The sequence below is a fragment of the Bos javanicus genome, chromosome 6 (genome assembly GCF_032452875.1).
Source record: "Bos javanicus breed banteng chromosome 6, ARS-OSU_banteng_1.0, whole genome shotgun sequence".
NCBI lineage: Eukaryota > Metazoa > Chordata > Mammalia > Artiodactyla > Bovidae > Bos > Bos javanicus.
This window is the reverse complement of record NC_083873.1, coordinates 117,331,513-117,355,060: the sequence shown is the minus strand read 5'-3', so window position 1 is coordinate 117,355,060 and position 23,548 is coordinate 117,331,513. Positions and strand designations below refer to the sequence as shown.

The 23,548-nt window shown below is 66.1% G+C and overlaps 1 protein-coding gene across 5 annotated transcripts; it reads right to left on the bottom strand.

The window, feature by feature from the left end:
* Window positions 1–23,548, bottom strand: CTBP1 (C-terminal binding protein 1). 5 transcript variants are annotated; one of them, XM_061421079.1, is made up of 10 exons: window positions 23,373–23,541; window positions 16,168–16,360; window positions 14,908–15,062; window positions 6,453–6,597; window positions 5,154–5,360; window positions 3,437–3,651; window positions 2,416–2,546; window positions 1,747–1,874; window positions 1,082–1,199; window positions 1–885 (listed from the first exon to the last, which is right to left on the bottom strand). In XM_061421079.1, the coding sequence occupies exons 2-10, from the start codon at window positions 16,172–16,174 to the stop codon at window positions 699–701; spliced, it is 1,293 nt and encodes a 430-aa protein (XP_061277063.1). In that variant the 5' UTR covers window positions 16,175–16,360; window positions 23,373–23,541; the 3' UTR covers window positions 1–698. The 5 variants fall into 5 exon arrangements, with proteins under 5 accessions (XP_061277063.1, XP_061277062.1, XP_061277064.1 ...); XM_061421078.1 differs by lacking the exon at window positions 23,373–23,541 and adding an exon at window positions 23,024–23,069; XM_061421080.1 differs by lacking the exon at window positions 23,373–23,541 and adding an exon at window positions 21,507–21,672.

The following is a 23,548-nucleotide window of genomic DNA, read 5'->3' as shown; positions in this document are numbered from 1 at the left end:
TCTTTCTGGGACTTTTATTTCTTTAAAATAATTCATACAAATGGTTACGGTCACAAACATGATTTTAACCAAAATATTGCTAGCCTACCACATCAGCAGGACGGCACCGCGGGCCGGGCGCTGCACCCGTGGCTGGATGGAGGCCGCGCGCTCCCACCCAGCTGCCTCATGATGCCGTCTTCGTTGGAAACAAGGGGATCATGCCAAAGTTAGGAAAGACAGCCTTGGTTCTGTTTTTCTAAATTATTCTAAAAATAAGACAAGCAGGTAGAAAAAACAATGCACTGTGTGGCGTGAAAAGAAACCGGGAAGGGTTCATTGTCCTGAGAAGTCTGCCAGCTGCCTGTCCAGGGCGCTTCACACGCAGGAGGAACAGCCGTGCGCAGTGCCGTGGCCGCCCGGCTCTCCTGCCGACAGCTGAGCAAACACACCTGCGATGTTCTAGAGACTGTGCACAGACAAGGACATTCGGGGGAGTGAACTACTAACTTCTGCTGCTTAACGAGGGCGCGGAGGGCGCGGAGGGCGCGGGGCGCGGCCGGCCCTCGGGACGGGACAACTACAGTCGACGCGGGCAGCGGCACCAGCTCAGCCCCGGCCCCCGGCCCGTCTCCGGAGACCCGGCCACCGCGGGCACCGCGCCTGCACACGCCCGTCCAGGGCTCGGCCAGCGCCCCGGTTGCAGAGCTCCGCCCCGGCTACAACTGGTCGCTCGCATGGTCTCTATCCGCCTCGGGCTTGACGGTTTGGCCGGGAGAAGGGGCGTGGGGAGGGTGGGAGACGGGGGGCAGGCCGTGGGACAGGGACATCGCGCTGGGGACGATGCCCTCCACGGCGGCCGGGATGCCGCTGGGTGCCACGCCTACCACGCCCGGGGGGTACCTGCTGGGGGAGAAGGCGCCGCGTGAGCCCGGGGGGCGCCCTGTCCCACGGCCGCCTGCTGGGCACCCCGTCCAGCCCCGCCCCGCTTCGTGCGGCCAAGACCCAGGACGCCGCCCCATCCACCACCCTGAAGGCTGCCGCCTGCTCGGGCGCCTGTGCCCCAGCCCCCAGGGCCACGGGGGCCCAGGGCCCCGCTTACCTGTAGGCGGCCCCATTGAGCTCAGGGTGTACCACGGCGGGGTCCACGCTGGCCCAGTGGGTGGCGGCCGCCAGGTGGTCCTTGTTGACGCAGTTCTTCAGGCTGTCGGGGATCCGGCCTGGGAAACGTGGGGGAGCGAAGGATGGGGCCTGCGTCCCGAAGCCACCAGGGCCTGAGGGGGCTCTGACGGGGGCGGGGCCGGCCGCCCCTGCGGGCGCAAGGCCCTCAGGCAGAGCGGGCCCCGCCTGTCTGGGCAGGGTCCCCCTCGAAGCTCAGGGACCCCTAACCTCAGGTGGGCGACCTCAGCTCACTGGTGCCTGCTCAGACCAGAGGTTTCAGAGCTGACGGGCCCGCCCAGGAAGCTCGCACACACAGAAGACTTCCTCAAAGGTGCGGAGAGACACACGAGCTGACACCCCCAGGACAGCGAAGGAGCGTCACAGACGCGACGCCAAGAGCCCCTGCGTTCAGAGTATGCCGCGCGGAAACGTCCCGCCCTGGTGGGTCTTGTCTCCTTCTGCTCCCAACCTGTGCCCCGCCCCGCCCCGCGCCCCGCCCCCAAGGCCCACGACCCCGCCCCGCCCCACCCCGTGCCCCGCCCCTACGGCCCTAGCAAGAGCCTGGGCTCCCCCACTCCCATGCCCCCAACCCCCGACCCTGCCTACCTGTGATGGCTCTCCGGATCTCCCTGGCTGCCTCCTCACGCATCTCGATGGAGGCCTGCTCGCTGTACCAGGCCGCATGCGGGGTGCAGATCAGGTTGGGCGCGTCCTTCAAGGGGCCCTGGCTAAAGCTGCAGAGAGGTCAGAGGCTAAAGATGAGAGCCTGACTCTGGCTGGAGCCCACCCCCACATGTCAGATCTGCCCAGCCCCTCCCTAACCACAGTGGGGAGGGTCTCAACTGGGGACACGCCCAGCCCCCTGAAGGTGATTTGAGCTCTCAGACCTGGGGCCCCTGAACACCCCTGCAGGCTCCAGGGGTGAGGACCCCCCGGGCCCTGCTGCCCGACAGCCTCTCGGCTGGGGCGTCTACACACAGCCACCTGGGGGCCAGCGGCCTTGGACACTTGACAGGGGGCCCTGGTCTCAGCTCTCCCCCTCCCCCAGGTGCAGGACCCAGGGCTGTCCTGGCCCGCAGAGCTGAGCTCCCCTCCCGCTGAGACCTGGCTTGGCCCTGGAGGAAGGTCTACCCTAGGCCAAGCTCAGGCTGCCCAAAGGCAGGGCCGGGAGACCGGGTGCGGGCATGGCCCCACCCCCCACCAGGCCAGCCGCAGGCTAGTGCAGCACATGAGCTGCCCGCCCACGCTGGGGGCCCCGGGAGCAGCGGGAGGCACCTGAAGGGCTCTGACTCGTGCACGTCCAGGGCTGCGCCACGGATCCGCCCCTCCTTCAGGGCCTGGGCCAGAGCCTTCTCGTCCACCAGGCCTCCCCGGGCCGTGTTCACCAGGAAAGCCCCTTGTCTCATCTGAGAAGGACAGACGATGGGCCTGAAGATGCCCCTTCCCTGGTTCTGTGAAGGAGGCTGCCCCTGCTCTGAGATGGGGCACTCCCTGTGACCCCAGTTTCACCCCGCTGACGGGCTCAGGCAGCCGTCCGTGGGCGCAGGGCTCTTCCCTGGCAGGCTCCTGTCTGTCTAGGTCTCACTTGGTTCTCACGGATGGCACAGTCTGACCAACCCCCGACCCCCGGAGGCTAGCCCAGCACGTGGGAACGGTGTCTGGCCTCACCCTCCACAGGGCTGGGGGGATGGGACAGACAACAGTCACGGCTCCACGTGTGCACACAAGAATGTGCAGGCACTCCCATGCACACGTGCACACACAGAAGTATATGTAACCACATATGCACGTGTCTGCATACGTGTGTGAAAGTCGCTCCGTCGTGTCTGACTCTTTGTGACCCCATGGACTATCCAGTCCATGGAATTCTCCAGACCAGAATACTGGAGTGGGTGGCCTTTCCCTTCTCCAGGGGATCTTTCCAACCCGGGGACCAGGTCTCCCGGATTGCGGGCGGATTCTTTACCAGCTGAGCCTCAAGGGAAGCCCAACCATATGTGCATGTGTGTGTACACGTGCAGACAGACACAAACGCAAGCCGTGACTGCACAGGCCCACATCTATACAACCATGTGCGCACGCGGGGAGGGCCATCGGCATCCAAACTTGCCCGCACCCAGCTGTGTGCACTGCACGTGCTCACAACACAGAAGCCAGTGTACACACTGTCACTTGAAAGGCCCGGACCCAAGAGGGGCCGTGCAGGGTTAGACCATCCCGCCCCCCGCCCCGCCCCGCCCCCAGCCCCGCCCCCCGCTCCAGCCCAGCCCCGCCCCAGGCGGTCCTGCAGGCAGACCTGCTTGACGGTGAAGTCGTTGATGAGGTGGTGGTTGTGCTCGTTGAGGCCGCAGTGCAGGGTCACGCAGTCGCTGTGGAAGAGCAGGTCCTGCAGCGTGCTGACCCGCTGCAGCCCCAGCGCCCGCTCCGTGCCGTCCGCCAGGTAGGGGTCGTAGAAGAGCACGTTGAAGCCAAAGGCCTTGGCCCGCAGTGCCACCGCCTGCCCCACGCGCCCTGGGGGAAGACGGGCATCACCCTGGGCGCCTGCAAAGCAGGCCAAGCAGTGGGCGCGTGGGGAACGAGGTTTCAGGGAGAAGGGCCGGGGCCCCTGGAGTACGGGCACCCAGCAGTCCAGCGGACCTCCCACGGGCGGCACCGCGGGGGCTGGAGCAGCCACTGGCTCTGCAGGCGGGCGATGCAAGCCAGGAGCCCCAGCTCGGCCACTTCACTGCAGCACCCGACTCCTCAAACCCAGGGAAGCCCAAAGAGGACTTCCGTTTCTACGAACAAACGTGCAAAGTGGAATTGTGTATCCAGCAGCTGCCACTGCACAGCTCTTGGGTCCCCGGGAGCCACACACAGCGCCCCAGTGTGGAGCCACCACGGCTGCGACCCTGGCCTCTGCAAGCGACGCAGGCACCGAGACCCTGCTTCAGCTCATGCCACCGGGGCCCTGCTCTGCTTTCAGGAGGGAACCAGAACACAGGCTCTGGGGGTCTCTAGAAGGGCGCATGGTTGGCCGGAGCAGACAGCCAGGGCCACGGTCCCCAAGGCAGGTCTGACGGCCCCCAAGGACGACCAGGAGCCAGTTAGCATGCAGCCTCCGGGGCCTGTCTGCACCAACACTGCCTAGATGGGATGTGGCCCCAAATCCACCGGCCAGGGACATACAACCGCCCCACCCTCTCCGCACCCCTTCCTCCTCCTCCATCACGCCGAGCGGCCCCACCGGCCCCACCCTGGCTGGTTCTGGGCACAGGGGCCCCGTTGCTTGGTGTAGGGTGCTTGCATGGCTATGGGGCTCCGACCAGCCTTGGTGTCTGTGTGGGCAGTCCAGCAAATCACGTCGGGAGTGGGACATCCCCACGTCCTCGGACGTCCGTGGTCCTGATCTGAGCTAATGCAGGTGCGTCTCTGCCCTGCAGCTCCCCACAGCTGCACAGCGGGTGCCTCTGCCATGGAGAACCCTGGGGATCACAGATGGGGGCACAGGAGCTACGCCCCCAGGCAGGACAGGCTACTCCGTCCACACTCGCCCTCCCCTGCCTCCTCAACCCCCGAGGCCGGACCCACTCCAGTACCTCTGCCCCCAGCACGTCTCTGCTCCCTGGTTTGCTACCTGAGTTCAGGGCACCAGCCTGCAGGGCACGAGGGCAAGCGAGGGGGACAGCGAGCAGCCTCCCTCCACCCCGGACAGGACTCAGGGCAGCCACCTCGGCCCCACTTGGCAGCCCTGAGCGTTCGGCAGGTTGAGCAGGCACAAGTGTGGACGCCCACAGGCCACACATGACCCCGCCACAGGGTACGCGTGACCACGCCCACAGAGCATGTGACCCTGAGGGCACTAACACCCGGGTGGGTGTGTGGCCCCGCCTGCTGTTCCTGGGGCAGCTAAGAGACCAGGCCAGCCAGTGAGCAGCACTGGCTGGACAGCCGTCCCAGGTGGGGAACCCCCCAGCAGCCCGGCCAACCGGCCTCTCCGTCCACAGGCGCGTGCAGGGCGGAGGCCAGCGCACCTAGCCCGATGACGCCCAGGGTCTCCCCGCGGATCCTGGCGGCTCCGGAGGCCACCTCCCGGATCTGCTCAACGCTCTGGACGCGCGTGCCCTCCCGCAGCGCCTGGTGCAGCCACGTGGTCCTGCGGTACAGGTTGAGGATGTGGCACATGGTGGAGTCAGCGGTCTCCTCCACGGATGCGGCCGGCACGTTGCAGACGGCAATGCCTGGAGATGCAAGACACGCAGGGCGGTCACTGGGATGGTCTTGGGCGTCACTGACACGTCCAGGCCAGGAGATCAAGGCAGGTTACCTGCCCCCGCCCTGGACCACTGGCCACTGGCCCTTCCTGGAACGGGTCTTGGCCAGGCCACTCCTCCCCAAGCAGCGGCCTCCCTGCCCCTCAGCACAAGGAAGGGCGGGGTGGGGGACGGGACATGCATGGGAAACTGAGCAAGAAGAGCGGGAGTCCCGGTCAGACCCAAGGCGGCGCCAGAGACCAGGCCCTGCGGGGCTTCAGAGGGGAGGACCACCCAGCACGCCCAGACGTTCCTGGAAGAAGGACGCAGCCCCAGCTGGTGAAATCAAGAGGCAGAGAGGACCAGCTCCGTCAGCAGGCACGAGCCCCAGGGACACACCGGCTCGGAGAGTACCCAGCGTGCCCGGCAACAGTGGGGTGGACGCCGAGGGGAACAGGAGATGGCGGGGTGGACGCTGGGGCGACAGAGCTCAGCGGGCCCAGGCAGGGTGAGCCCTGAGACGCATGGCAGCTGACAACGCAAGCGGCTCTCTCTGCAGTTCTGAGCTGTCAGTGACCAGGTGCCGTGGCTGAGTGAGTCCTAACCTCCCACAAGGCGGTGACCAACACAGAGGAAACGCAGAGGCCACAGCCGAGCGGCACCGCAGGCGGAAAACCACCCAACAGACCCAACAGATTGAGTCTGTTTCCAAGTGTGAGTCACACACGTGTGCTCGAGAGCATGTGCACAAGAGCACAGGCACACCCCCATACGCACACCAGCATGCACACACTCCCGTGTCCTGAGTCACAACAGGAACTTCCTTTCCCAGCCCGTCTCGTGAACAGGGTCCCCGGGGGGTTCTGCAGGAGGGCGGGTGCGCTGCCCGAGGCCCGGGCCTCCTGAGGAACAGTGCCGCCAGCCTGCACCTGGCAGGGAGCTGGCGTGGGGCCCACACGCCAAGAGCCGTGTGGACGCCGGCCCCCAGGCCCCCGGCCCCCTTCGTGCGGGGGACCAAAGCAGCGAGGCCATGCCCGGGACAGCAGGCGGGGCTGCGGGGGAGGGTCCCGAGCGGCCTACCTAGGTCCCCGGCCGACTTGATGTCAATGTTGTCGAAGCCGCTGCCGATGCGCACGATTATCCGCAGAGCCTTGAACTTCTCCAGATCCTCCCTGGTCAGCGTGATGGTGTGGTACATCAGCGCGCCCACGGCCTCGTTCAGGACCTGCAGCGAGAGCAGCGTGGTGACCGGCGCTGCCCCGAGCAGCCCGCGCCCCTGTGGGCCCAATAGGCTGTCTGGGTGGGAGGCCACCCGGGTCCCCGCGTGAGCACCTGCCGTGACCCGAGGGTGACGGCGACCCAGCAGACCCGGCAAGGACACCTGCCGGGTCGACAGAGGGGACGGGGCTCGCCTGACTGACACAGGGAGGTGGGAAGGGGGCTGCCCTCTCCCTGGGCACTGGACGCCACAACAGATGGAAAACAAGGGCACTGGGAGGACCCGAGACCCCCAGAACCACCGATGGGGAGGGGAGCCATGCCGCCATGCATGACCCACTCCCCGAAGAGGAGCCGCCGCGGGGCAGTGCACACCGGTCCCCAGGTGGTGAACACACAGCAGTGAGCATGGCACCCTTTCACACCGGGAGGGGCACACGTGCTCACCTCTCACCGTCACCGTGCGGGCCGCTCCCCCGGAAGGGTCGGGAGCGGCTGCAGCCCGAGGCCTCTGTCCTGCGCACCGCGGACCTTGGGGGTGGCCTCCCCCGGCCCCGCACTGGGAGGGGCATCAAGGCCGGGCACAGGTTTTATGCACGCTCGGCCAAGAGGCTGGCCTGGCCAGTGCAGACCCCGCGAAGGGCCTGACAACTCAGTCTCTGCCCCTCGGAGCGTGGCTGGGGCATCACCCCCCACCCCCACCCCACTCCCCACACGGGGGGTCAGGATGCTTGCAGGGACGGGGTGTGCATGTCTCAGCGGGGCTGCCCCAGGTGAAACCCATGTGAGCAGGTAGCTGCCAGGGTCTCCTAAGAGCCTGGCGCACAGACCTCCCCACCCGTGGGGTCTGCTCGCGTTGCGCCCCACACAAAGCCCCTACCTGCGCACGTGCACGGCCCCACCCACCCCACCGCTGGCTGAACCCGCGTTCTGTCAGCACCCGCCCACCAGTAAGACGTGCCTGGCTGGGGGTGGGGGGCCACAGCCCAGGACCAGGAACGAGGGTCTGCTCTGGATGTGCTCGGAACAGCCAGGAACCTACCAGCTCGACCTGTGGACCCAAGGGCGGGGCCCCGGAGCTGAGCCACCTGGACCCAACGCATCAGACTCCAGGACCTGCCGCAGCTGGGGACCCAGTTCACCCCTCCCTAATGGGCCGGTACAATCCGCGACATCTCAGAGGCCACGGGGAGCCCGCGGGAGCCTGCCCGCAGCTGGGGACCCGGTTTATTCCTCCCTAACGGGCCGGTACAATTCGCGACGTCTCAGAGGCCACCCTCCCCTCCACACAGAGCATCCAGCGCTGACTCAGGTCCCCGGGGGGCGGAGGCTGCTGGACTCGCGGGGCTGCACGGCGGAGGCAGCAGCTGGCCCGCAGTGGACATAGCGAGTGCGGGGTGCGGGCGCTGAGGGGGGACCCTGGGCAGAAGCCAGCAACCTCTCAGACGGCCAACGGCCCTGGGCTCATCTCTCCTATGATTACGGGGTGTCGAATGGAGCCAGACACAGGGCCCCCCAGAATGCAGTTCCTCGAGGGTGGCGTGGCCTTCCTTCTCGTCCTACTGGTCGAGGGGGCCCGGAGAACACAGCACAGGGGGAGAAAGGTCTAAGGCAGAGACAGCTGTCAGCAGGGCAGAGGGCCCAGGGCCTGGTCCTACACGTGCGGGCAGGTGCCGCCAGCCTGGCTCGGGCCCTCCCTGCTCAGAGGACCCAGGGATCCCAGCCCCAGGCACACGAACGGGCCAGCGGGACCACACTGAGTCCTGACAGCCGCCCCGGCCTCCTAGGAGGGGGTCAGACGCAGGCCTGGTGAGGACGGCGTGAGGCAGTGGGCCAGCATCAGAGGCAGATGGATTACGGGGGCATGCGGGGTGGGCAGGGGCACAGGGCAGAGCACGCAGCTGGGGCGGGGTGGGTGGCGAGGCGGCAGGCTCAGCCGTCAGGTCCCTGGGAAGACCCCTCTGGCTGCCCTGTGCTGTGTGGGCGGGGCTATGAGGAGGCCCCCAAGGCTGTGGGCAGGCTGCGTGTGGACAGAGGTCAGTGCCCACTGTGGGTGGGCGGGCAGGTGCTGGAACCGGAGAGGCGGACACATGGCTGCCAGCGTTGGGAGGGGAGGCCCCGCGTTTAGCCTGGTCAGGCCTGGACAGTGAGACACGTGTGGCCTTCGACTGAGACGGGGGTGTGTGTCGGGGGGCGGGCTGAGGCAGGTGGGATGGGAAGGGGTCCTGGGGCGTCCTGGGCCGCGAGGCAGCACATGGCCCGGGGCCGTCTGGAAGGTTCTAAAGCTGGGAGACCGTGCGGCTCCCAGTGTGTCCACTGGTCCCCCTGAAGTGAGTGGGCGGCTCCCCACAAACCTCTTCAGGCTCTGGTCCTGCTGCTACCACCCCGGGAACATCCGCCCACCAGCACCACCCACCCAGCACCTGGCGATCCCACCTTATGTGAGGCGCACGCCAGTGGGCACCATGATTTTAGCTTTAACTTTAGACAGCATATTAAAAAGCAGAAACATTAGTTTGCTGACAAAGGTCCGTCTAGTCAAGGCTATGGTTTTCCCAATGGTCGTGTATGGATGTGAGAGTTGGACTGTGAAGAAAGCTGAGCACCGAAGACTTGATGCTTTTGAACTGTGGTGTTGGAAGAGACTCTTGAGAGTCCCTTGGACTGCAAGGAGATCCAACCAGTCCATCCTAAAGGAGATCAGTCCTGAATATTCATTGGAAGGACTGATGCTGAAGCTGAAACTCCAATACTTTGGCCACCTCATGCGAAGAGCTGACTCATTGGAAAAGACCCTGATGCTGGGAGGGATTGGAGGCAGGAGAATAAGGGGACGACAGAGGATGAGATGGCTGGATGGCATCACCGACTCAGTGGACATGAGTCTGAGTGAATTCCAGGAGTTGGTGATGGACAGGGAGCCCTGGCGTGCTGCAGTCCATGGGGTCACGAGTCGGACACGACTGAGCGACTGAACTGAACTGATCTGAACTTCTGGTGTGGCTCACCCACACAGGGTTCTGGGTAAACCCCTTTTCCACGCCTGGTCCTGTTTCTGCCGAGCGTCCCTGGAACCAGTACGAGGTGCAGCGTTCTCAGAGGGAAGCCGGGACGCCCCCAAGGGCAGTCCCACGGTGCATCAACCTCAGGGTGAGCCCACCGCAGGGCCACCACACCACGCCCAGGCCCTGGGCCCCACTCCTGTTGGTTCCTCGTGACCCTTTTCCTGGATGCAAAGTGGCCGCAACACCCCTGGTATGCCATCGACCTTCCACGGTCCACTCCCACCAACCTCCACCTGTTGTGTGACCAGCCTGTCACCGACTCAATGTTATCAAATCCACAGGGGCTACCAGGCCTGCCTGGCCGGGCACTGGGAGCAGCGGCACCTGAGGGGTGCTCACCAGGCACCAGCCCAGAGGTGGGCCAGGGCGTAGCTGGGGGGCTGGGCACCTCCTCACCTCCAGGCTCCCCTCCCAGCATCTCACACACACAGACATGCATGCATGCACACACGCACGCACACATGTGGACACCTGCACAGAGAGAGACACACACGTACACACAGACACACGTACCAGACACCTGCACACAAAACACATGCACACACACACACACAGACGTGCACACAGAAACACATGCGCACACACGCAGACACACGCAGAAACACGCACACACGTGTACACACATACGGACGCCTGCACACAGATAAATACACGCGCGCATACACAGACACGTGCACACAAACATGCACGCACGCACGCACACACACGTGCGTGTGCACACACCCTCAGTGAGGCCCAGGGCTGACACTCCCAGACAGCCCCAGGGGTTTCCGGACGACGGGCCAGGTGGAAGGACGGTGGGCTGAAGACTGCAACCCAGATTCTTGGGGGCCTGCTGGAGCACACCAGATGGGCATGCAGGGGCCCAGCTGCCCTGGGAGTCTCAGGGGCCTGCCAGAGCACCGCCCGCCAGACTGGCATACAGGGGCCCAGCTGCCCTGGGAGTCTCAGGGGCCTGCCAGAGCACACCAGACTAGTAGGCGGAGGCCCGGCTGCCCTGGGAGTCTCAGGGGCCTGCCGGAGCACCACCAGAGTGGCACGCGGGGGCCTGGCTGCCCGGGTGTCTGTGAGCTCCCGGGGTGGGGACGGGTCACCCGCTCCTGCAGGCTGCTGGGCCAGGTCTACACCTCGCCCTTGCTCCCTCTCCGCTGAGACGGTCGTTCCTGCCCGCTGAGGGGTCTGTTTGCTGCTAACCCCCAGCTGGTGCGTGCACTGCAGACATCCCTCTGTCACCCCGCTCTCTTCCCTGATCTATGTGACTTGTTTTGTGGGGAGACCGCTGGACTGCCTCACGGCCAGACAGACCCTCTTTCCCACACGTGACCTGCAGAGCTGCCGCACCTGGTCTGTCGGGGGCGGGGGAGGGGGACAGCCTCGCGGACACCCCTCTCACTCCCGGGTTTGGCGTGCGCACAGGGCACTGCCCAGCATCCCTCAGGTCCCCTGAGTGGGCCCCCACTGGCACCACTTGCTCTGAGTTTCCCTGCGCTTCACGTCTGCCTCACGTGGTCTCCGCACATCCCTGCTGGGACTCCGCTGACCAGGTCCCCGCTGCAGCCCCATGACCCTTCCCTGAGCGCACCCCCGTCTTCCCCAGCTGGCCTGGCCCTCGATGGGACCCCAGGCCTCCCTCTTCCACGGCCGCCTCCACCTCGTGGGGGCCTGACTTTCCCCCAAGAGCCTCAGAGGGAGTGGCCAAGGGGCAAGACGCCCCCTCAGGGTCCGCATGCTGGGGAGGGGGGAGCAATCTCAGCTGAAACCCTTCTCCCAGGAGCTGTGCACCTGCCTGGGGCCACTTTGATTCCTGTCCCCCACCCTGGTGCTGGTGAAGTCTGAACCCTGAAACGGCCTCCGGGGGCCCCTGACACTTGTCCTGGCTCATGGTGGGAACATGGGAGCTTCCATTCAGCTCTGAAGTTTCTCACGTTGTGGTGAAAATGTCCAACATCCATCCAGCTATGAAGACGAGCGGGCGTTTCCCCAGTGCCTGCAGCCACATGGTCTAGGGGCCCCGTCAGCTCCACAGCCTTCGGGGTCCTGGACTTCTGTCTTGCTGCCCTGCTGCTCCCAGGCTCCATGTAGCTTCCCCTCAAGGTCTGGGTGGCTGCCCAGGCTCCAGCCGTCACATCTGGTTGCTGCTGGGCTGTGCTCAACTGTGCGGCCCCTGGACTGTAGCCCGCCAGGCTCCTCTGTCACGGGATCTCCCAGGCAAGAGTACTGGAGTGGATGGCCGCTCCTCTCTCCAGGGGATCTTCCCGACCCAGGCATCAAACCCACGTCTCCTGCGGCTCCTGTGTTGGCAGATGGACTTGGCGCCACCGTGCCACCCAGGCTGGCAGAGGAAAGACAGCTCTGCACACGCAGGCTGCAGCAGCCCTGGCTCAAGTGGGGGCAGAAACGGGAGCCCCAAGGGCGGCTGCACTGGGGCCCGCCCCCCCGGGGAGTCTGCATCTCTCCATGCTCCTCTCTTCCACCTGCCCTCTGGGCTTCCCAAGACTACGTCTTCCAAGCATCCTGCTAAAACTTAAATCTTTCGCTCCTGTATTCAGTTTCCAAGAGCTCCTCTAGCCCTCCTGGGACTCCTTCCTTGCTGCGTCCTGCGCAGTGTCCAGCCAGGCAGCCCTCCGGCCTAGGAACGGCAGTCACGCGGTTCTAACGCCTCTTCTCTCTGAAGCAGAAGGTTCTGTTCCCCGGACACTTCTTCTGCCTCTTCTCTGACAGGCGAGGCCTCAGCGTGGCTCCCGTGGGTTTCAGGACGTAGAGGGCCGGTTGGGGGAGTTGCCACCTGCCTGGCAGGGTGGGCAGAGCTCGCTGCAGAGCCGAGGGCCCTGCCCCTGCCCAGGGGCCTACTGAGTAGCTTATTTGGGTTTTATAGTAACTGGCTGAAATAGTTTTGGTAACTTACAATTTTAGAAGACACGTTTTATCTTAGTTTTCCAATTCATTGGCAAACTTGTTTTAATATTGCTTAAAATTTTTAATTTTTTTTTAATTGGGTGATTCACTTTTGGCTGTGCTGGGTCTCTGGTGCTGCGTGTGGGCCTCCTCTGGTGGCAGCAACAGGCTGCTCTCCAGGTGTGGTGCATGGGCTCCAGGGCATGTGGAACCTTCCCAAACCAGGGGCTGAACGTGTGTCCCCCGTATCGGCAGGCAGATCTTAACCACTGAACCACCAGGGAAGACCTGCTTATGATTTTTAAAAACTTCTCCCTGTATCATCTCTCTTTTATTTCCACTGGTTTTTCTAAACGTATCTTTTCTGTTTGAAACAGCGTAAGACTCACAGGAAGCTGTCCACGGGTCACGTCCTATCAGAGGAGCCGCCACCTCCTCGCAGGACTGCCGTCGCCACAGAGGAACGCCCTCCCGTCAGCACGTGAACCCGGCACCTCGGCCTCCCGGTCATGGAGACGGGCCAGGGTGATGACTGGCCGTCCCTGCCAGCCGAGGCCAGCACCCGGCTCGCTCTCCCTTCTGCTGGCCAAGCAGGCGCCACAGGCCCGGGCCCCGGGCCGAGGGTGGCTGGGCTCCCTCTGGTTCCAGCCACGAGGCACGAAGCTGCTGGGGGCTCTCGGGGATGTCAGTGTGGCTGTGGGGCTTGCTTCTCGAGTAGAAACACTGGCCATGGGCCCACCGGGTGGGCAGCCCGAGCCTGCTTGGCCCGGGGGCCCACCCACCTGGGCTCCGGGGGCCGCCGTGCTTCTCTCACCTGCAGTCCGCGCCCCCGTCAGCACCGGGCTCCGGCCCCTCCGTCAGCTCTCCTCCTGGCCCGTCGCCGCCCTGGGTCCCACCTCGGGCCCTCACCCAGAGCCTCTGCCCCAGCTGGCCGCCTCCCCGCCCACACTGCCCAGTAGCCAGCAAGTCTGCTCCGCGCTCTCAGGTCAGCGCCGCTGTTTCAGCTCCACATCTTCCTGACGTCTTTTCTGCGCTCGGCTCCTCCTGGATTCTCAGACTGTTTCCACATCGTGGTTGTGGCGGCAGCCGCCCCGTGGCCTTGTGGGGCCCCTCTCGTGACTGTCTTTCACTCTGTTTTTTTTTAATTCGCTCAGTTGTGTCTGATTCTTTGCAACCCCGTGGACGGTAGCCCGCCAGGCTCCTCTGCGCATGGGATTCTCCAGGTAGGAACACTGGAGTGGGTGGCCATGCCCTTCTCCAGGGCTCTTCCTGACCCAGGGGTTAAACCCGTGTCTCTTAATGCCTCCTGCACTGGCAGGCGGATTCTTTACCACTAATGCCATCTGGGAACCCCCAAAAGTGGAAGTGTTAGTCCTCAGTCGTGTCTGACTCTGCAACCCCATGGACGGTGGCCTCCAGGCTCCTCCCACGGGATTCTCCAGGCAGGAACGCTGGAGTGGGCGGCCATGCCTTCTCCGGGGCTCTTCCCGGCCCAGTGATCAGGCCCAGGCCTCCCATGTTGCAGGTGGTCCCTTCCCGTCTGAGCCACGGGGACGTTCTTGCTCAGTCCTCCCCTCCCCTGAGGCCCAGTTGTCTTTGTCTGCGCGCTGCACTAGCTGTGATCTGCACGATGACTTGGGGCTCAGGCTGACAGCCTCTCCCCACAGAGAACCATCCCCTTCCTCCTGCCAGCCTCCCAGGCACTGGGCGGGGGCCTCGATCACCCACGTTCAAGGCTGTGGGCGGTCCAGGCCAGATGTGGACACGTGAGGACGGGTCTGGTTCCAGCTCAGCCTTTCCCCAGGGGCCCAGAACAGAGCCGGGGTCCAGCCGGGCTCCATGCTCACTGGTCCATGATGTGCCAAAGCTGCCCAGCCTCTCAGCCGCCACTGCCAGCCCAACAGGTGTGCCAGCCCAGCAGGCGAGGCTTGGCCATCGCCTCAGTTCACCCTGCAGCATCTGGGCCTCTCCCAACCCTGCGGGCCCTCCAAAGTGCCGAGGTTTTATAAGCCTTCGTCCAGCTTCCTCAACTGACTCGGGAAAGGTGGTTCTGAAGTCTGGTCGGCTGTGACCTCAGACAGAAACCAGATTAACGCACTCCCGTCTTGGGGAGCCTGGAGCTTCCAGGACTCGCGTCACGAGAGCTGCAACCACACGGCACAGGGTCGGGGCGTCCCAGTGACCACCACCACTGTCATCAGTACGGGCTGGGTGGGGGGACCGCCCGCCCCCTGCCAGCACCGTCCACCACAGCTGAGTCCGAGGTGCCACTTTCTAGGGAAGACCTGTTTCCAACAGAGACGTCCCTGCGCCTCCCGACAGGCCAGGAGGCACCTGCTCCCCGCCCGCCCGCGTACCTTCTCGTGGATCTCCTGTGTGGACTGCGCGTCACAGAAGGCCACGGTGGCCACGTCCTTCAGGATGGGCATCTCCACCGTGCAGTCCCGGCCGTCCAGCAGCGCCACCAGGGGCCGGGGGTGCATGGGCCCGTTCATGATCGGAGGTCGGACGCCTGCAACGACAGGGCCAGACGCTCAGCTCCCTTCCGGGACCTCAGCCCACCCGCTGTGGACCTCGCGCAGCCCACCCTGAGGACTTCCAGCTCCGTGCATCCAGCCACTGGGATCTTTGTCAAAAATAAACTAAAAAAAGCCAGGGGCAATTGGTACAGCTCACTGCCACCTGAGCGGCCACTGACAGCAATGACACCCCCACCACAAATCAGGGCCTTGGGGACACAGAGCCCCAGGCCCCCTGCATTGCAGCCAGCGTCAGACACGCAGGCCAGAACATGGGGGGCTCGCGGGCATGCCTCACGTTTCTCTCTCATTCCAGGCTGCAGCATCGCTGCCCCAAACCCGACAAGGACCCAGCCGGCTGCAGCCGGAACCACCTCTGCCTGAAGGGCTGTCAGAAACTCCCTCCTTCCACTTGATGCCCAGGCAGACACGGGAGGGCGAGCGGACATGCGAGGTGGCCGCTTCCACGGCCTGCGTCGGACCCCGGCCCTGCACCCTCAGCAGAGCGCCGGGCCCCTCCGTCTGCAGGGGATACAGTTACTGCCGCCCTGTCTCTCCAGCTCCCCCTCAAGAACAGAGCGTCTCACTCGGGAACAGCACCCACGTGGGTGTGACACACGCCCACCCACAGCTGTGTTCAGCTTCAACTTCGCAAACCTTGAACCACGCAGCCCCGAGAACTACGCCCTAGGGTCCAGGGGCCTCTTAGCCAGAAGGCACTCATGGAGCCTTGAGTGAACCAGCGGGCGGGGCACACAGACCGGAGCCCCAGCAGACACCGACCGGGGGGCACAGACGGGAGCCCCACCAGACACCAAACGGAGCCCCGACAGACACCAAGCGGGGGGGCATGGACGGGGGCCCCGACAGAGGACACCAACTGGCAGGGCCGGGGTGGCAGTGACTCCCGGCCATAGCGAGTCTGCCGGGAGGTCGGAGAAGCCTGCTACCTCCTGCAGCCTGGCCAGCACCTCCCCCCGGGACCCTCTCCAGAAGCAAAGCCCAGGGCCCCTGGGGCGTCCCTGGCTGACCCCACGCACTCGGGGACCAGGCGGCTCTCCTCCTCGGGCAGCCTTGCGTTCCTGAGCCCGAACCAACCTGCCATCTCTCAGTATGGGCGCAGCTCCCACGACCATGAATTCAACTGTTCAAAGCAGCTATCTTCAGAATCCCCCGGCAGAACCGCGGCCTGTCACTGCGTCCTCATCCCACGTCTTTAATTGTCTCGAACCAAAGCTCCTAGGTGCCCGTCCACGGCGACCACCGAAGCCCGCACCGGGTCAAAGTCTGACTAAAAATTAAACACAAGAGACACGTTAAACGCCACCGAGGGCCAACTGGACTCCTGAGCCCGGGTCCCCACGTCCTCGACCCACGGCCACCGGGCGGGACCTGGTGTGGGGGTGACCGGCCAGGCCACAGCCAGGACTCAGAGGCTAGAGGCTCACCCCGAAGGTCACATCCACATGCCCAGGACCCCCTAGACGTCACCCTGTGCATGAGCTGGGAGGGGTGGAGGGTGGACGGCTCAGGGAACACGTCTGTGGCCAGTTCTGGAAGCTTCTGTCTCATGGGGCCCATCACTTCCTGGGCCTGGGATAGGGCAAGCAGACTGGCCTTCCATGGAGGTTGCTGGGGAGAGGCCCCCGGGACGCAGACCCCAACCTGGACACCCCCCTCACAGGCCTGGAGATGGGGGCTCCCCAGGCCAGTGGGCACATCAGCCCCCTTGGGCAGCGTCCTGCGGCCGGGGCTAGATTTAGGGGTGGTCTTCCCCAAACAGCTCCGGGGGCAGGACGACCCTGGACAGTGGCCGGGCCGTGACAGGGCCCGCATGCAGGTCACATGCCATCGGGGACATGGGCTGACAATCGGGGGCTGGGGGTGAGCGCAGACCACCCAGCCCCCGCCCCGAGAGCCCGGTTCACCGTCTCAGGGTGAGGCCACCCCCAGCACGGGGCAGACCGTGGGCACCTGCCACAGGGCAGGGGCCTCCCAAGGCCCAGGCGCCCTGTCCGCCTCACGGCGGCTGCCAGGAAAAGGGCCTGTGTCCACGGAGAGCGCCAAGTGGGCCTCCTTCTCACCCTACCCTGGGCTGCACTGCTGTGTCGGGCTGCAGGAGGCCGGCCCCACACACTCCTGGGCCCCGTGGACAGTGACGTCCAGAGGCCCCCCGCCCAAACTCCCATCTGCGCACAGCCCTTCCGAGGGCAGGACGACCCAGCCACGACCTACACCTTGCGTTGCCCGAGTCCTTCCTGATCCGGCCCCTCCCAAGAAGTCCTGGCCAACAGACCAGGCTCAGGCCATGAACCCAGGACATGGGGCAGGGGCAGCCCACTTCCAACAGCCCCTCGGTCAGCAGCCTGCTCCCCTCCGGGCCCATCACCCGATGGGCGGCCAGCACCCAAGCTGATCCCATCACTAGCTCCTGTGTGGCCTAGGGGTCACCCCCACGTGGCCGCGAGGGTTGAAGCCCCCCAGCATCTGGGTCCTGTTTGCCATCTTTCACAGGCCCACGAGCAGGGGTCATGGCGCCTTGGGCCCCAGTCCCCGCAGCGTGGATGGCAGCCCCGTCGTGAAAGGACTCGGTGCCCTGGATCTGTGCTTCCTGAGCCTGAGACACGCACTGGGCTCCCCTCACACAGAGCAGCAATGCTCCTCTCTGAAACCACAAAACACGGGGAACCGACGTTTCCATGGTGCAAACGGCGACACTCCTCTGCCTTAACTTCCCTCCGTGAAAAATGTCCTCAATTAGCCGTCAGACAGCAAGTATCCCCCCAGCACGGCAGACACAGCCCCGGGACAGGAGGCCACCCCACCAAACCGCAGCAACCTCACCGCCAGCCCCCAGGCCTCAGCCTCTCAGAAGGCACTCGGGGACACTGACGGGCAAGGGATGCCCAGCCGGACGGCAAGCCAGCCACCAGGGACGCTGGCCCGCCTTGGGGTCTCCCTGGCTCAGCAGAGCTGCCCTGGGGCCCCAGCTTCACGCCCAGTGACATATCACAACCAGGGGTGGGGGGTGTTCTGCTGGCTGCGATGGCCCCTTGGCCCACCCCTGTGCCCCGACGGGCAGGGCCAGGAGAGGGCACTCAGACAGCCCAGACTGCAAGGGCAGCAGGGGTCAGGCCCCAGCAGTCACCTCCGCACGGCCGAGTAGGCCGTCCTGTGTGCTGCCCTCTGCCCAGAGACCCACGTGTGCAGGTGATGGGACTCCAGAGGGGTTACAGCCGGCCTTCCGGCAGGAGGCTTCCGCCAGCCTCCTCCCTAAACCCCAGAGAAACCAGGAAGTGGGTGGGGGGTGCCCGACAGGCCTAAGCGGTCACTCACGGGCCCCCAGTCACCAGCGCCCTGCCCCCCTAGGGCCAGGCTCTGCCCCTCAAGTGAAGCCCCACACCATGCCCTCCCGACCCTGATACGGCAGCCGGGACCCCGGGCTCTCGTGCCCACCGCTGGCCCACCTGCTGTGAAAACGGTCTCAAAAGAAAGTCCCGCTGCACCGAGCAGCCTGAAGGGGCCAGCATGTCCCCCACTGAGGGGCAGGGGGTGCCCACCCACTGTGGGCCTGGGGGCTCGGGTGCCAGTCTGGACAGGTGGAGGGCCCCGGTCAGAGCTCAGGCCCAATGCACAGACTGGAGGCGCCCTCTGGCGGGCACGGCAGATGGGCCACGCGAGTCTGCTCTGTGCCAGTCCCAGGGCCCTGTGGGCAGGACGGCAGAGTCCAGTGGCCAAGACTTGGGGATTCGACCGTCTAGTCATGCTGGGGATAACGCAAGACCACGGTCGAGAAACTTCCAGGCCAGCGATGGGCACACTCGTGGGGTGAAAACGCTAAGCCCCGCCTGGTTTCTAGAGACAAGCAAACAGCAGCCCGTAAGCGACCTCACTGTTCAGCACGCCCGTGGCAGAGCCCGACACAGGGCCATAGGACAGCCTCAGGGTCGCGGTCACGTCCAGGGCCCCCCCGCCACCCCCACCCTGCACACCCTGCCAGGCGCCTCCCGGCCTCCGGGCAAACAGCGCCTTTAAGGAGGGTGGAGGAGGCCTGCAGGGACCCAGGCACATGGCCAGCAGGCGTGGCCTCGCGGTGGCACCCAGACATGTCCCATGCCCCCTGTGGGTGCAGGGCCATCCTGCCGGGCCCCCGCCCCCACCCTGACTGGACGAGTCTCAGGGGAGACACGGGGGTCTGCAGTCCTCCCCCAGGGGAGCAGGGGTCGGAGTGACACAGGGGGAGGGGTCGTAGCCAGAGATCCCTCGCCCTGCAGACTGCAGACACACCCGCCCCGCACCCTCTCCAGAAACCGGGCCCTGTCTGGAGGTGACGCACAGCTGGCTCCTTGCAAAGAAACTCTGGGGACAGAAGCGATGGGGATGCCCCCTGCCCCCTGGGTGACTCCAGTGACCCTGGGGAGGGCCCATCTTAGAGGCAGGTGGCTGACAGTCAGGGCACCTGCCAGGGTAGAGGCTCCGTCCCCTCAGTGGCAAGGCAGCGAGGAGCAGGTGGGTCACCTCGTGACAGCCCAAGGTTCCCAGGTACTCACACACCGTCCTGGTCAGTCCTAGACCCAGGACTCTGAGCAGAGGGGCCCGGCCCCGGCCCCCTCCCACCCTGCACCTGCTGACCCCACGGAGGTGCTGGGGGCGCTCGGGGTGGGTGTGCTGGGGGCGGGGGAGGCAGGGAGACAGGCACACCTGCTGGGCGGGGAGGGGCCGCACCTGCTGGGCTGCAGCCTCCCCACTAGACTTCACTCTCCTTTTCCTCCCAGTCTCACCCCCTACCAGCCTCCCTGGTCCCCTCCTGCCCTCTCTGGTTTTGCTCAGGGATGGACATGGATGCCAATCGACCTTTGGGGCCCTGAGACCAGGACACAGGCTCTGCTGGGCTGGGCTTCTGGGGGCACTCAGTGAGCATGTGGGGAGGCAGGGACTTCTGATGACCAGCCTGACGCAGGGACCATGCTGGCCCCACGGCAGGGGACAGGCGCCATGGGCAGCGTGGGTGGCCGTGCCCAGTGTGCACGCCTGCGCCCAGCGGCACAGCGAGGGCCAGGGGGACGCAGCGGCCGGTGAGAGAGGAAGCCCCTCTGAGGGCTGGACACAGCCCTGAGCTCCCCCGGCTCCCAGGCAAATGCTGGGAGAGGACGATGGGGCCAAGGCGGACGTCCACGCGAGCCACGGCCCAGCCGGGCCCAACAGGACGGAGGGCACTGGCCAAGGCCCAGCAGGCAGCCGCGTCGACACCCCTCCCAGACCCCGGGACAGGCAGACGGCACCCTGGAACAACACCTCATAGCAGCAAGAGGGGATGGAAGGGACCAGAGGGGATGGCCGGGGACCCGGGCTGCGACTTGACAGCCACGCTGAGGGCGATGCCGACAGGGGGAGCTGCGTGGGGGACTCTCTGCACCATCTCACGCTCACTCCCGCCCGTTCCACACACTGGGCGTGCGGCCCCGCCGGACGGCCATTCCGCCCCGCCCCACCCCAGCCACCACGCACCTGGGCCGCATTCTGGGGCACAGCTCCCCAGGGTGCGGCTGCTCTAGGAGAGACCAGGGCTGTGGCTGGCAGACTCCAGGGTCACCAGAGTCGCTGAGCCCCCAGACTGATCACACTGAGAACCCGGCCCTAGGCCTCACTGCTCCCACAGCACCAGGTCAGGGGCGCAGGCTGGCTCACGCCTCCTGATGCGGGGCTACCGAGCATTGCAAAGTGAACACACCAGAGCTCACCGCCAAACAGCCTCTGCTTCCTCTCCAGCCCCAGGACCTGCCCCTTCAAACTCAAGCTCCAAACTCTGCAGCCACGAACAGGGTCCCTGACCCCACGTCCAGTCCTCCAGCCATCTCCCTGACCCCGCGCCCCGCCACACTCCACCAGGCCTCTGGCCTGCACACTGCGGCTCCTTGGTCACCGCAGTCCCTTGCACACGCCTCATCAGCAGGAAACGCACGCGTCACTGCCCCTGGTACCTTCCCATCCTCCTCTGCAAAGCCGGCCCATCGGTCACGACGTGCCCTTTGGCTGACCACCAGTCACAGCTCTGACATGCCAATGCCCCCTGCCCACCCCCGTGTCGCTCTGTTTGAAGAGCCGGCAGCAGCCACGCCTTCTCCAGCTCACCCCTGCCCCCAGCACAGCCGTCTGAGCAGGGGTCTGGCCACACTGACAGGATGGGTCTGGCTGTGGTGGATGCTGAGCCTCTGTAGGCAAGGCCAGGGGGCTCCCCCAGGCACGCAGGGCTTCACAGCACCCGCAGGACCACCCACCAGAGTCAGCCTCGTTCCGCAGTGTCCTCTCAACTCCTCAGAAACCAAAAGGCGCCCCGCACACGTGCTAGATAAAAGCCGTGCCGAGAGGCGTGAGTGTGTCACGAAGACTCTTCCCCACGCGCGCTCACCTCTCCCACCGTCTTCACTCATGCCCACCTGTGTGCACGTGTCCTGCTACCTTCATGCTGCTCGAGTCCCAGGAAGAACTTCATCCACATCAAAGAACAGAGAGGGGCAGGTTCACTGTGATGCAAACCGTGACTGCGGAGGTCACCTTCCTGCCTTCCAGAGAGAGTCTGCACAGAGCCCCTGGCCCTGAGCCTTGCCCCCTGCCCCCCCAGGGCCTAGCACCCTCCCCATCCCCCACCCTGCCCCTCCACCTGACAGGTGGCACCCGCTCAGTCACGTGACCCCACTTCTCACGCTCCATCCCCACTCTACACCCACGACACAGCACAAGGAGTCCACGACCATGCACCGGTCAGGGGCTCGGCCCGGGTTCCCTGAGGGCCAGGCCTGTGCTCTTGCCTGCTGCAACCACTCGTCCAGAGGCTCAGGGATGCTCCCCATGCAAGAATGGACAGGGGACGCTAACCCACAGGGCACCCCAAGCGTCCACACTGCTGGAGACAAGCTTTCTCCTGAGTATCTGTCTCTGCATACATACATTTGAGACTTGGGTGAGGGGGTCCTGGAGAGGGAGAAGGTGCCCCCATGGGATAAGACCTGGAGACCCCACTCTGGACCCCTCATGTGCGACCCAACTGTCCAGTCATCCAGAGAAGCGGGACGAGTGGTATCACTCCTCGGGGCGGACTCGGAAGAAAACCAATCCCATCGCACGCCCCGACAGCGAGCCTGTCCTAACCAACCACAGAGAAGAGCATCACCGGAAAGGAGGCTGCCCGCCAGGCTCCCCGCTTCAGAGGCTGCCCGCCACAGCCCGCCTTCCCGCAGGGCCAGGGCCAGGGGGCCCTCCGCGGCGGGCAGGCACCGGCCAGAGGGAGCCCCGCCCGAACCCACGGCCGCTCCTGCATCCACAGACCTCAGAGCCCGGGGCCCGGTCTGCGGGCTCCCGGGGACAGGGCGGGCACGCGGGAAGCCGCGGGGGGCGGCCCCTCCGCAACCGACTGGACGCGCCCCCACCGCGAGGGGGCCCCGGCTAGGGGAGCTGGGCCTGCTCGGGGGCGCGACAGGTGGACACGGCCCGGCCCGACGGGGGCGGAGCGCGGCGGCCAGCAAAGCACCACCGCGGGCCGCCCCCCGGTCGCAGGCTCGGGCGCCGCCCGGGCACGGAGGGTGCCTGCTCCCCACACTTGACAAAGCAAGGAGGGGACAGGGTGAGACGGACGCGGCCACAACCGTCCGGTCACTCGGGCGGACAGGGGCCTGGGACGGGTGTCACCTCCGCCGGTGACCGGCACGGCGCCCCCCGCCGCCTCGTCACGTCAGACGTTTCAACAGCGGGTCCGCAATGCCCAGGGGCGCAAAGCCCCGGAAGGCCCAGCCCCAGAGGACGAGGGGCCACCGGCGCGCCCGGCCTCCCTGCGGGGCCCCGCCGGCAGGAACCCCGCCAGCCGGGACCGCAGGGCGGACAGCCCGGCAGGGACCCCGCCTCGGGCGCGGAGTCCCGGCCGCGACGGTCCTGAGGGCCCCGCACCCCTTTGTGTCACCTGCGCGGGCGGGCGGGGCGGCGGCGCACGCGCACTCGCGCACAGAAGCCCGCGCACGCGCGCGGCGCCCCCGCGGCCCTGACCCCGGCCCCGCCCCCCGACGCCGGCGCGCACACGCACGCAGCACGCGCACGGCACCACCCACGGGCGGGGGAGCGGGGCACTGGCACGCAGCAGCCCGCGCATGCTCACGGCGCCACCCGCGGCCCCGGCCCCCGGCCCCCGGCGCGCGGACGCCGGCGCGCACGCGCACTCGCACACAAAGCCGGCGCCCGCGCCCGCCCCGCCCGCCCCCGCGGCCCCGCCCCGCCCCGCCCCCGCGGCCGGAAATGCGCGCGCGCGGCCTTACCGAGCGGCAGGCCCTTGTTGAGCAAGTGCGAGCTGCCCATGGAAAGGCGCGGGCGGCCGCGGGCCCCGACCAGTCCGGCGCGCTCCGCCGCGAGCCCGGCGCGTGGCGCGGCCTGGGCGCCGTCCGCCGCTCTGCCCGCTCGCCTGCGCCCGGGCGCCGCCGTGCCGAGCCGCCGC

Bases quoted from the DNA above. Each gene is read 5' to 3' on its own strand.
- CTBP1 (XM_061421076.1), bottom strand. From the start codon at position 23,412: ATGGGCAGCTCGCACTTGCTCAACAAGGGCCTGCCGCTCG. The intron at 15,063-23,372 runs GTAAGGCCGCGC...CTGTCGTTGCAG, and splicing joins CAACAAGGGCCTGCCGCTCG to GCGTCCGACCTCCGATCATG. The intron at 5,361-6,452 runs GTAGGCCGCTCG...TTGCATCTCCAG, and splicing joins CAAGTCGGCCGGGGACCTAG to GCATTGCCGTCTGCAACGTG.